The following is a 14,242-nucleotide window of genomic DNA, read 5'->3' as shown; positions in this document are numbered from 1 at the left end:
CACCAGTTATGTTGTTGTAATGTTTTTGATTTAGTTGATTTGATGAAATGCATACCCTCTACTGCTCTAATTCTCAATATGCCATTTTGTTTCTTATTTAAACCCCTTTTTTGCCATACTAAAGTATTGCTGAGATCAAAATGCCAATCAGCATTTGTATTGCTTTGTATTCCTGCGAATACAAATGAGTGAATAGTGTTTGGTACCAACACAAAATGTTCTTGAGTAGCCAACTTTTCAAGCATCACTTATTTAAGCTGTATATAGTAGGCCATGTTTGATGGATGTGATCACTTTTGCCCTGTTCTATAAATACTCAATGTACTGTATGAATCACTCACATAAAGTGAATCATTAAGAGTCATCAACTCCATTTGCAATTTAATCTGGCAATACCACTCATACTTCATGATGATGATGATATTAATGGAAGATACAATGACTGTTTCTAATCACTTTGCTAGTGACACCACACAACTGAAATATACTGCATTTCCTGTAGGTTTGGGACTGCCTTAAACCATTGGTAACATATGTAGTCAGCTGATTGGTGACCAAACCCTTCATGTCCATACTTACTGTAACAATGTTTCTTATTCTAGGGGTTGTCTGTTTTGTTTTTAATCTGATATGATTTATTTGAGAATAAAGTGAGCAATTCACATTGATTCTGCTTCTATTCATAGTGCATTAGTCATGGCTTCTGCAGCCAGCCAAAGCTAGAGAACGGGCGCGCGCACGCGAGAGAACGAATGATCCGCGTTGCTATGGCGACCGCTTGGGAGGCGGTTCCTTAAATCCTGACTTGAGAAAAGCGCAAATATCCGAGCAGGACTCTGTGCTGGTATGCTGCCACTCCAACCAACTGATCGAGTGCGTAATGCTGAGCCAGTGCCGTACGATTTTCTGCTGCATCTTGAAGTAGCGGGTGGGATTTAGGAAAATTCAGGAATATTTTGCTGGTCACTCGGGAGGATGAACTGGAATTCCGCTGGTAAGCATCTTAAGGGTAATGGGGGAGGCTCTTGCGCAGGATTAAACATGTGACATAACTTATCCTCATCAGCTAAGCTTCTATTACCAACCCTGTATTCCCGATTATAGCATACATGCAATTTAATGAGACCACCAGCCGTTTTCAATGGCAGTTTTCCACAGTCAGCGTTAATGAGTGGGCAGTGAATGCAGTGTTTATAGTAACTGCTGTATCCTACAGTAACAGTCACTGTCTGACTCACGCTCAAATTGCGTCCGCTGCTTTAATAGGTAGCAGTGCATTACTTAATTACTCTTACTCAGACCTTAGCCAGCCCTCTCTTCGTCATTATCATCATAGTCGTCGTCATCATCATCATATTCTACTTCAGCTTCATTTTTAGCCTCATCTTCATTGTCATTATTATCATCTTCATTAAACAGCATCATGTTCTTTTTTCATAATTTTCTCCTTCATCATTATTTTAATTGTCTTCATCATTTTCTTTCAATTCCACGTAAAAAACAAAACAAGAAAGCAATGCTCATTTTTTTAGACACCATGGTACTTCTATTTTTATTTATTTTTTACCTTGTATTTTATGGTATTTATCCAGTACCAAAGTATCAATCTGATATCATCATTACCATCTGATACTATCTTTTTTTAGCTCATAGACTATGAAACTCATTCTGTTTGTTTTTCCAGTTTTTAAAGTAGCCTATTATTATATTTATAATTATGAAACTCTACAGTCATTTTTCATATTATGGAAGATTAGAGTTAACCAACATGCTATAGGTCTGCATTTGATTGTACAATTTATTGTATGTTGCTGCTTTTATTTCATACTTCAGCTGTTAAAGTAATGTCATTTTGCTTTACAAACTTTTCAGACATAAAAACATAAAATAAATGTATTTCAAACCATTATCCACCTGGCCACGTTTTTCTTTGCAGCAGATGTAACAAATAGTAGTATGTGTAACTGCGTGATGTAGACCCTTCTCAAATTTTTGCTTGTGAAACAATTTTTATTTTTAAGTTTATTTATAGGAAGTGCCTTTGTTTATGGTTTAGTTAAGTTCTCACAGAGAAGTCGTGACTTCAGCCATTTCTTGAAGGCTGTGGTGGTCTTTGAAAGGTCCTCTTCTTCTTCTGCATTTCTCTTTTTGTCCAACAAAACTCAAAAATTATAATACTTTTCAATTATAACACTCATCATCAACATTTTGAGTGTCCGTGTAAATTGCCTGCTAGTAATTCTAGTTGACTGTTGTCGTACTTCCACACAACTGATACTGTAAAATGAGACAAGTCACGTTTGTTACGTTGTCTTTGTGTTTGCATGAGCAAGAGTTCCATATGTTATATCCTAATACAGATTATTTGCTTCTTCAGCTTTGTTTCTAGCAGACTGTATTTGTTTTTTGTGACAGTTTGGCTCTCTCCACCTTGGGGCTGATTTCTCTTCAAATCTTGATCATGTCTCCAGTCTACTCACCCCCCAAGTACACCACTGGCTCCACCCTGTTAAGTCCGTACAGTCCCTATGACCCCTGTGATCCCACCCTGGGATATATTGTCCGAGGTCAACCTCAGCTTTCCAGGTATGCTCCTTCCACCTCCCGCTACCTGAACCCCAGCCCTTGCCTCGCCCGAGGTGTCCTGTTCTTTCCCCAGGAGCCTGAACGTGGGCGAGCTGCACCCTATTCAGAGCCCCACGTCGGCCGCCGCAGCGAAAGCTACAGTAGGATGCAGGTCAAAGGTCAGATTTCCCGAATTAATGGGCCGAGGGGCCGTTCACCGCCAAGGACCGGATATAGCTGCACGTCACCCCTGTCAAGGCAGCGCAGGTCAGTCAGTCAGTCAGACCTGATGCGGGAGCTGGCCACACTGGAGATCTGTGACCAAGGAGCAGTGGAGAGAGGAGTGTACACAGTCAAAGAGAGCACGATCAGGGGACGAGCAGATTACTCAGGGCCTCTCTACTGGAGCTCAGAGGTGAGTTTGATAATAGAGGTATTTAGAGGTACTTTGACAATAAATGTGTTTAAAAAGAATTCTGAGAATCAGAATCGATCTGTATTCTTTAAGATGAGCCAAATGATTTTTTTCTGCTTCTGTGGCCATGAGACTGTTTGGAACTATTGTCAAAATGATAATATAAAAGTCTTTGACCCAAAAAAAGGTCTTTGACAAAAATTGAGCCAATTTTTGAATGATTTAAATACTGGAATGTCAAGCTTATCATTTTATAAAAGCATTTACATGAACTCTTTCAGTAAAACGAATGCATTATTTGAACTGCAGAGCTGTTTTACACTTTACAGTCATTTATACAGAACTTTATACAGATAAGGTTAGTAAGCCATTTCTTACAGTAAAATCATGTTTTTATGATTTTTATCATGCATGTTCTGTGGCTATACTATTGAAACTAGTGAATGCTTTAAAATTTATGGATTGTCCCCAATTGATTCCATTGTAACTGCCTTACCGTAACCTATATTTGTGACCCTGGACCACAAAACCAGTCTTAAGTCGCTGGGGTATATTTGTAGCAATAGCCAAAAATACATTGTATGGGTCAAAATTATCCATTTTTCTTTTATGTCAAAAATAATTAGGATATTAAATAAAGATCATGTTCCATGAAGATACTTTGTACATTTCCTACTGTAAATATATCAAAACTTAATTTTTGTTTAATAATATGCATTGCTAAGAACTTAATTTAGACAACTTTAAAGGTGATTTTTTTTCAGTATTTAGATTTTTTTTTTACCCTCAGATTCCAGATTTTCAAATAGTTGTATCTCGGCCAAATATTGCATATCCTAACAAACCATACATCAATGGGAAGCTTATTTATTCAGCTTTCAGATGATGTAGAAATCTCAATTTCGAAAAATTTACCCTTATGACTGGTTTTGTGGTCCAGGGTCACATTTATACTTTTTTACAAAAAGAAAATGAGAGATTTAATTTTTTTGGTTATCAGCATTATGATTAATCTTAACTTGTATTGATATTCCTTTAATCATTTTATCAGCCAGCATATTATTATCTTTAATATTCATATTATTATTTTTTATAATTATTCACAGTAATGTAATAATGACTCGAATAAAGTCGTTTGTTCTGACAAAGTAAGGCACAGGCACATTACTGAAACGACTATTAGCCCTGTAATACTCAGATTTACTCACTAGAGAGCGCTACGTTCCTCTTTTAATTAAAGCTGCTGTATTTAGAGGGCCACAGATCTCTGATAAGAGGTTAAGATGAGAAGTATGGTACAGAAATATCATCCAAAAAAACAACAACAAAGAATCTATGCCTGCATTATAGTACATAGATTTGAAAGGACCAATTAAAAGTATATAGATTCTATCATAAAGTATACTGACTTTTCTAAGATACTGATGTGATTAGATTAGAGTATACACAAAGGTGTATAGGTGTAAATGACTTTAAATATCTCACAAATATTAAAATTGTTATACATAAGTATTGGCCAGTATTGAAGTTTTAGTCTGGACTTGTCAGGACCGTACAACAAGCGCATGCAATAACTGATCGTTGATTGGGTATCACAAAATCTGACCTTCCATAAACATCTTCAGATTACAACTGTTTTGTGCAGTTGGTTTAGATCCATAGGCGTAAATCCCTAAAAATATAATTACAAGCGACTCTGCGTATTGAAAATAATATAATGGACATATACTTAAAATAATTGTGTAAGTAGTAAAACAAAATAAATGCAAAAAAGCATTTTAAGTTCAGAAATATTTTGATTCCCCCCTTCCTTGCCTCACAGTGGTTTGGTCCACTGCCTGCTTTCCTTCTTTACCATACACACACACACACACACACACACACACACACACACGAGTCTGGTGGGAGAGAGTAAAGTTCTTCAGTAGTTATTTGTAAGTAGTGCTGACGATTATATGACGATTTTATTAATCGCAAAGTTTTTGTTTACATAATATATGTATGTGTACTATGTATATCTATTATGTATATATAAATACATACACATACAGTAAATATTTAGAAAATATTGACGTATTTAAATTAGTCATGACAAAAAAATGATGTTATCCGATGTATTTTCTATGAGCGATTATAAGGTTACCAAACTTAGCTTGTTTAATACCGTAACTAACACGGCGATAAGCCTGTGTGAACTGATATTAGGCTAATATTGTAGATCTACCGATGTGTTGGGTTTTGCTCAGTATGATGTTAATTGACAGATCAGTGGGCTTAATTTGGTTGAATATCTAAAGAGACATACTCGGTCCCCAGTGTTGGGTGTAACGCGTTACTAAGTAACGCGTTTCTGTAATTAAATTACTTATCCACTGAAAAAGTAAAGTAAGGGATTACTGTTCATTTTTAGGTAATTTAATTACAGTTACTTATAAAGTACTTGCGTTACATACAGTAAATAATTTCAACAGTTCTAAAAGCAATATTGAATTTGAAATCTAAATTTACCGTCTAAAGATATTGAATGCAGCGGCTTTAACCCTCCGCGTGCGGGTGCGTTCACTTTCAGATTTTCCTGATTCACAGAGAAACCTTAAATACTCAAATCAGGGCCGGCACCAAGAGGGGGCATACGCGGGCAGAGTTACGGTGCCCCCCACTTTCCATCCTCTCCCCTTCTTGCTGAACGTGATCGTTTCGAAAGCGAAAGTGAAACCGGTAAAACAGCGCACATAAGAAAGCGATTGCACGCTTTAGCGAGCGTCAGAAACTGCACGCAATCACAGATTGCACGCTTCCCATCCCACCCCGAACCCCCCCCAGCCACCACCACCACCCGCCACACACACACACACACAAAACGTGATTTGTGCCCTCCCCCCCCCAGAAATTCAAATGCCCCTCTGATGGAGGTGCCCTGGCGCCGGCTCTGACTCAGATACATATAAGGCTAAAATCAATAGAATCTAAAAATCTTGAAGTGTCTACTTGACACTTGAACGAATTCAAATTAAAAACTAATGTTTCTGATTATGCAATCCGTATGAAACTAAAGCAAGGTACAGTCTTTCCCGTGTCTGAGCTCATTATATGCAGTCACCTGCGCGCATATGCCCTCACCTAGATAAAAAAAAAAAAGAAAAAATATTAAGAAAAAAAAAAGAATCTAATATTCATCATTTTTGAAAGAAGACCTGCTATGAGAAATTTACCTCATAAGAACAGCGCGATCTGACATTATTCAGCAGAGAAGATAATTTCTGAAATGTATTCTTTCCTACATTAGTTAACGTGTTATTTTGGCATAAACCTGTACAGATTTTACTAGTTGGGCTTTTCCTGAACCTCTTGCCAAACTGAAATGTATTGTTTAACTTTTAAGCCTTTTTGTTATTCAGATATTTTGCAGAGTATTTCTATTTGTTAACCAAAGGTGGTTACATTTTTTTTCATAAAAATGTTTAAGTATTACAGTTGTTTTAAAGCTAAAAGGCTAAACTATTCTATGTTTGACTCGAATTGAAAGAATATAGTTTAATTTCTATTAAGGTTTATAGGGATTTTAAGATGTAGCCTAATTAGCGATTTGAATAATTAAGTTACTTATTGAGTAACTAAGTTACTTTTCAGATAGAGTAATTAGTAAAGTAATTTAAATACAATATTGATGAAGTAATTAGTAACTGTAATTAATTACTTTTTGAAAGTAACTTACCCAACACTGTCGGTCCCAGACGAAACCTAAAATACTATGGAGGACGCAAAATAATAATTATAATATGACCGCGTGGTGAACCATGAACCGACCTCATATTTAAACACGGTCTCCATGCTATGTACACATGCTGTGTACACATATATACATATATATATATCCTTACAAGTACAATTTTGGCTGTATTATTTGTGTCCCCTTCAAAAATTGCTCTTGAGAAATTTTATGTTTATTGCCCCCCCCCCCCCACCCCCCTACTGTTAGATGAAATGTACGCCCCTGTTTAGATCATTCATTTATGAGCTGACATTGTGCCACATTGATTGCTAGTTGATTGCTCTCATAGTGGGCCAGAGGTCTGAACAGTGCTGAATATAATTACTTGTTCACAGTAGCAACCCTGTATATCAGCACAATTTCATGTTGTTAGCTTGGACTTTGTCATTGTCAGGCCTATAGCGTATGGTCAGCCAAAATCAGGGTGTTATAAAAATGTTCAGTACCAGGTGCAGTTCTGCTTAGAACTCTGACTTAAGCTTATTTGTGTTCCCATTCTCCTCCTATCCTAACAGTGTGCCATAACTAGATGCTTTGAAATTTAATCTCACCATTTTTTATGCATTATTCTATCATCAGTAGAGATCACTGTGCCAGAATGTATGTTTTTGTTTTCCTTTCTTTTCTCCTTTATTCCACTCCCATGGTCCTGTGGTGTTGGGAGAGGCCATGAAAGAGATGAAGTGGTGTGTTTTAGATCTGCCTAAATCCTAAATGTTTTTGCCTGGCGTGTGTGTTTAGGTTACATAAGTCTCTACAATCAGGTTTAAAGTTATTGTAAGGATAAGCAGAGTGCTGGAGTACATGTACAGAGAGATAAGATTCAGTGTTTATTTTTTCTTATCATGTTAAGTCCATTATAAAGATGGAATATTTGTATCTTTATTTCATCATAGTTAACAAATTTTTGCACTTTTTGATTGTAAATTAGTTTATGAATTACAACCCGAATTCTGAAATTGTTGGGACGTTTTTTAAATTTGAATAAAATGAAAACTAAAAGAATTTCAAATCACTTGAGGTCTCCCACTTCTTTAGCCCGGAGGACACGGCGTCCATGATTTCCAACAAGAATGTCAAATTTGAACTCGATTGACCATAGAACATTTTCCACTTTAAAACAGTCCATTTTAAATGAGCCTTGGCCCACAGGACACGACAGTGCTTTTGGACCATGTTTATATATGGCTTGCTTTTTGCATGATAGAGATTTAGCTGGCATCTGCAGATGGCACAGCGGGTTGTGTTTACCAACAGTGGTTTCTGAAAGTATTCCTGGGCCCATTTAGTAATGTCAATGACAGAATCATGCCGATGAGTGATGCAGTGTCGTCTGAGGGCCCGAAGGTCTTTGGCCTTGTCCCTTACGCAGAGATTTCTCCAGTTTCTCAGAATCTTTTGATGATGTTATGCACTGTAGATGATGAGATTTGCAAAGCCTTTGCAATTTGACGTTGAGGAACCTTGTTTTTAAAATATTCCACAATCTTTTTACGCACTCTTTCACAGATTGGAGAGCCTCTGCCCTTCTTTATTTCTGAGAGACTTTGCCTCTCTAAGACGTCCCTTTTATAGCTAATCATTTTACAGACCTGACATCAATTAACTTAATTAGTTGCTAGATGTTCTCCCAGCTGAATCTTTTCAAAATGTCTTGCTTTTTCAGGAATTTGTTGCACCTGTGCCAACTTTTTTGAGACCTGTAGCAGGCATCAAATTTGAAATGAGCTCATTTAGTGGATAAAAGTGTAAAATATCTCAGTTTAATTATTTATGTTCTTTGTGTTCTATTCTGAATAAAATATTGGGTCATGTGATTTGAAAGTCTTTTAGTTTTCATTTTATTTAAATTTAAAAAATGTCCCATCATTCCCGGAATTCAGGTTGTATTCTAAGATCACAGATGCAGTTCTGCACGCTCTCTCTCTTAAGCCTGGAATACACTACACAATTTTTGCCCCGATTTTACAGTCTTAACAAGTTGACGCTAGTTGAGGAAAGTCAGAGCCAGTCTGCAGATTAAAGTTGACAGATTCCATAGAAAATTGCGTAGTGTATGATGGTCACAGACTCTTGAATTTTTAGTCTCAGACTTTGATTCCATCCAGTCGGAGGATATCAAATATGTTTGATATTTTCAGCCGATTTTAGATATTAGCCCCTTTCACACAGTAATACCAGTAAATTGCCGTAACATTACCGGAATGACTTTACCGGTAAATTCAAAAATACGCTGTTCACACAGGCAACAACATTCTGTCTTTTTTTCGTAAAAGCACCATTCACACATCCATCCAAAATACTATAATAATAATAATTTGCACGTCTTTTTAAGCCAATTGGTACTTGTGCACTCCAGAGGCTGTTTCAAGGCTCACAGTCACATCCAAAGCCGCCTATAGCGAGTATCATATTGAGTTATTTTACGTAGTTTGTTGTCGAACTTAAGTGGCCAAATACACACAAAATTACACAAAAATGGCCGTCCTGGCGAGTATCCAGGTTTGTTTCGACGGACATGGGAAAGTGTGGAGTGAATGTGTCATCTGTGTCAGTTTTTTTTATTTTTTTTATTATGCAAACATTAAGACAAATATAACACGTATATAACAAATAGAACCTTTACAGGAAGAACAAAACAAAACAAAACAACACGTCTTCTAAAGTTTCCCTTCCAAAGATAAATAGGTGCATACAGACGGATAGCTAATAATAACTTAAGGTAAAAAAATAAAAATAAAAAAAACTTATACATCATTGGTAATACCAAAACAATCATCATAATATTTCAAAAATCTATCACTTTTCTTGTTCTTAATAAACCTAAGAGATTTAAGGAAAGCATCAATTTCAAGTAAGAAATGTAGAAAAGAAGGCATCGATTTAGCTATTTTTTGTTTATGAATAAAACATTTCCCAAACAAAACAAAAACATTAACTATGTAATTCACTGACATACTAGTTTTCCCTTTATAGTATATACTTTAACTGAAAAAGACTGGAAGAATCAAGGTGTTTACCCATATAAAATAGTAAACTATTGCAAAAGTTTTGAGTCTTTATACATTGAAAAAATAAATGAATCAGTGTTTCATCCTCAATTCCACAAAATGAGCATGAATTGTCAACATCCATATATTTTGCTAAAGTATCGTTTACAGGATATATTTTATGAAGGATCTTGAAATGAACTTATTTTATTTTATTTGAAATGCAGTACTTGTGAAGTAACAACCAGGCGTCTTTCCAGTCTATTGACTCAATAAGAGAAGCCCAGTAAAATTTACCTCTAGGAACATTATATATTTTTTTTCTGTAGAATTTGTAGAATATGCTTATTATTAAATTTTTTGTTACTAATTTCATTTAACGACAAATCAGGTTCTTTGGTGTCACTCTTACTGTCCTAAATGGCATTTTATAAGTTGAATTAAACCAGAAGGAATCGCTTTTAGGACAGCATTGTATTCTTTAAACGGTAAGGGGAAATTATGAGCTGACATAAATTGCTCATAAGTTAAAAAGTTACCAGATATATCAAAAATGGAAAAAAATCCCAATTATATTCTTGTTGAACCATGAAGAGAGAAAAATAGATTTTTTTCCTAATCATTATATCTGAGTTATTCCATAAGAGTGTTTTATGAGGTGAAAATTGTGGGAATAACACAATTTCCAAGAGAGAAGAACCTGCTGATGAAATTTGGACAGTGCAACTGGTAACCTATTAGGTAAGTAGTTACATTTTAATATAAAAGGAAGGCCACCAATTTTCATAAAAATATGATTTGGAATAAAAAAACATATAGAATTGGGAAATTTTTTTTTAATCCAATTTATTTTAAATGTATTCATTATGTCACCAAAGTCTAACACTTCAAGCCCACCTTCTTTCCGACTATTCGCCTGTGTCAGTGTATTATGATTGGCCCGGAGTAGACGTCTTAGGTCAGCGCGTTCTGAACTCGTAAGTGCTCATACCGGTAATTTTCCTTCTGCGTTCACACACAGCAGAATTCCGGTACCGGTAAATTGCCGGAATTAATTTACTGGTATTTTTGAAAAGGTCCTATTCACACATGACCTCTTTACGGCAATTTACCGGTAATTTTCCGGAAAAGTCTGTATGCGTGAAAGGGCTTATTGTTTTCATTTGTCATGCCTCTCCTAGCAACAAGGCACAGGTTTCTGCGTGAGTTTGTTGTGATCGGAAAAACTTTAAAGTCTGGTAGTGTTTGATCCTCGGTCGTGTAGTGTATGATGCCCAGTTTTCCTTTGTCGCTATTTACAAAGTCAGTAAGTGTATGATGCCTGGTGTTTTAAAAATCTGTTCAGATTTTAAAAGTGGTGTAGTGTATTCCAGCCTTAATTCCGTATATTGCAGATTTCACTGGGAATATGGAACCACAGTGTAAAAAGTGGAAATGTGTAGTTATCTTAAGTGAAGTTAAGTGATCCATTTTACTTTCATTGATGTAACATTACTCGGGTCATAGTAGTCACTAGTCAAATTTAGTCACATTAAATAAATTTACATGAGTGAAGCCAGTTAATAAACCATATTGGTGCCTGTACATTTTGCAGCTTATATACAGTACTCTTCTTGAACTTCAAAATATTATATATATTATATTATATAATATTTTACCTTAAAATGTACTGATGTCTACCATGATCATAAAGGCGGTGCAGTAAAAAGCCAAATGATTCATCGTAAGTGACCTCTCTGTAAAACATGGTCAGTACTTGTTCATAGGCGGTGCACATGATCACACAAACAACACACAAAACACCATCAGGGTAACACACTAAAATAATACCATAAAAATTAACTGAATAATATAAAATGAAATACAAAACCGCCTAATGTAGATTACTGGTCACAAAAATAAGAATTAAGAACAAAACTATTTCGATAGTTATTATAATGATGTGTCATGGGTCACACAGTGCATTCTGAGAATGTTCTTTTAGTGTTTTTATAATAAACTATTTGGTAATTCATACTTTATACTCTCTAAAACTATAAATCTAAAAGTATTTTACAGTAAAATTACATATAATGTGATATTAAACCATTTCCAAATATAAAATTTTTACATATATAATATATATGACTTGCATTAAACCAACGAAAAGGTTTTCACTGTAGCCTTTACTGAATTTTTGTTTCTGTAAAAATCTGGTCCATGACCTTCCGTCCGACTGCCACAAGGAGTGGCCTCTCCATCATATTGACTTACACCACACATCACACTGGACTTCAATTCCCATCATCCATTGCACTGATTGCACATACACAGCTGTCACTAATTACACGCTCACCTAAGAGCTATTACACACACTACATAACACAAAAACAAACACGGAAAGGCTTGGTAAGTAGCTAACACTAGGAGAGTGCTAAATGCTAGACAATGCTCGACAACTAGAACAGCATCTGAGTGTGTTATGTGTAGTAGTGTGTGTAATAGCCAGGGACGGATTATGACGCAGAGGTGCCCTGGGCACGGACTGATAGGCCCCCCTATTGAAATTGCGGTCATTTTTCTTAAGTTCAAATAGCAATGGATTTTATCTGCACTAAGTGAAAATAGCTATAGATTATATTTACACTGTTAAAATTGCAGGATTTAATTTTTTTAAATTAAAAATAAATGCCTTTACGATGTGATATGAGATTTGAAAAAGGAGAAAAAAGTTCGGCAAAAGGCGGATTCGAACCCTGGTCAATCACATCAAAAATACCACCATACCCGCTTTACCAACTGTTGCCACTGGAGTGATTGGTGTATAGCAGCTTTTTATGATCTTGACAGTCCCAATCACACGTTGGTGGACGGAATTAGTGTAAATAGCCTCTGCCAACTGCAGTCAGGCCAGCCTGCACTTTGAAAAACACGGTCATTCTAGCCGCCACGTTATTTTGTGCTGCGCGCATATACTAGGCGTTGCGGTAATAGCGTGTAAAAACTCATATCAAAGGAAAAGCGATCTCTGGCATTCATTTATTAAGCAAGTTTCTCTGTCAATAATGAATTAATGAACAAATAAATAAATACATTTTACATAATACAAATGCTTAAAAAAACGGTCTGATAAGTAAATTTTATTTATATAGCACATTTAAACATAGCAAAGCTATCCAAAGTGCTTAACAATGTAACAGAAATTAAAATGAGAAAAGAAAACAAAAAAGAAGCAAACAAGACAACCAATAAAACATCAATAAAATTGAAATTAAAATGCTAAGGAAAAAATATATGTTTTCAATCTTGATTTAAAACTGGTTATGGAAGGTGCAAGGCGGCATTCTAGAGGCAACTGGTTCCATAGATGAGGGGCATTGACTGAAAAGGCTCTGTCACCCTTGGTTTTCAAACGGGAGCGAGGGACAGATAAAAGAGCCCTGTCAGTGGATCTTAAATGTCTGGTAGTTGACAAAGGGATAAGAAGAACTTTAAGATAAGACGGAGCTTGATTGTTAAGAGCTTTGAAGACAAACAGCAGAATCTTAAACTGAACTCTAAAATGGACAGGAAGCCAGTGTAGTGAAGCTAAAATTGGAGTGACGTGGTCATATTTCTTTGCCCCAGTCAGCAGCCTTGCAGCTGCATTTTGTACCAACTGGAGGCGTGAAAGCGATGACTGAGGAAGACCTGAGTACAGAGAATTACAGTAATCTAGGCGTGAGGTAATAAAAGCATGAATAACCTTCTCCAAATCTTGAAAAGACAAAAATGATTTAAGTTTGGAAATGACCCGCAATTGATAAAAACTGTTCCTAACGACCAAATTAATTTGTTTGGATAAACATAATTCTGAGTCTATAATAACACCCAGGTTTCTAACTTGTGAGGAAATGGAGGGGAAATGGTTGCCCAGCTCCTCAATGATACTCATTCTCGTTTTTTGGAGACCAAAAACAATAATTTCTGTTTTGTTCTCATTTAGTTGGAGAAAGTTATTCGACAACCATATTTTAATATCTGAGATACATTCCAGCAGTGGTTGAATGGACTCACCAACTTTTAGTGGGAGGTACAACTGTGTATCATCACCATACAGATGAAAAGAAACATTGTGCTTCCTGATAATATCCCCCAGAGGGCGCATATATAGGTTAAAAAGAAGTGGTCCCAAAATAGAGCCCTGAGGCACTCCACTAATAATTGGGGCAGATGATGAGGAGAATTTGCCTAGCTCTACAGAAAAAGACCTGTCTTTGAGATAAGAGTTGAACCATTGTAAAGCTGTACCCCTGATACCGATCAGATGTTCTAACCGCCCAATAAGAACATTATGATCCACGGTATCAAAGGCAGCTGTAAAATCAAGTAGAATCAGTACTGCATTTTTACCGGCATCAACTGCAACCAAAATATCATTGAACACTTTAAGCAAAGCAGACTCTGTACTGTGATAAGCAGTGAAACCAGATTGAAAAGGTTCAAATAAATTAGCTGTATTTAAGAATGTGATCAACTGTG

The 14,242-nt window shown here is 36.0% G+C and overlaps 1 protein-coding gene across 1 annotated transcript in view; it reads left to right on the top strand.

The window, feature by feature from the left end:
• The first annotated feature begins 802 nt into the window (after window positions 1–802).
• Window positions 803–14,242, top strand: part of LOC306871659 (ubiquitin carboxyl-terminal hydrolase 2-like) — a 51,315-nt gene continuing 37,875 nt past the window's right edge. The window contains exons 1-2 of the mRNA XM_079419738.1: window positions 803–994; window positions 2,416–2,980. Of these exons, the coding sequence (XP_079275864.1) occupies window positions 2,462–2,980 (519 nt within the window). The 5' untranslated portion in view covers window positions 803–994; window positions 2,416–2,461. The remainder of the gene's footprint in view (window positions 995–2,415; window positions 2,981–14,242) is intronic.

Source organism: Barbus barbus (genome assembly GCF_936440315.1).
Source record: "Barbus barbus genome assembly, chromosome: 6".
In the NCBI taxonomy this organism is placed as follows: Eukaryota; Metazoa; Chordata; class Actinopteri; order Cypriniformes; family Cyprinidae; genus Barbus; species Barbus barbus.
This window is presented reverse-complemented; position numbering and strand designations above follow the sequence as displayed.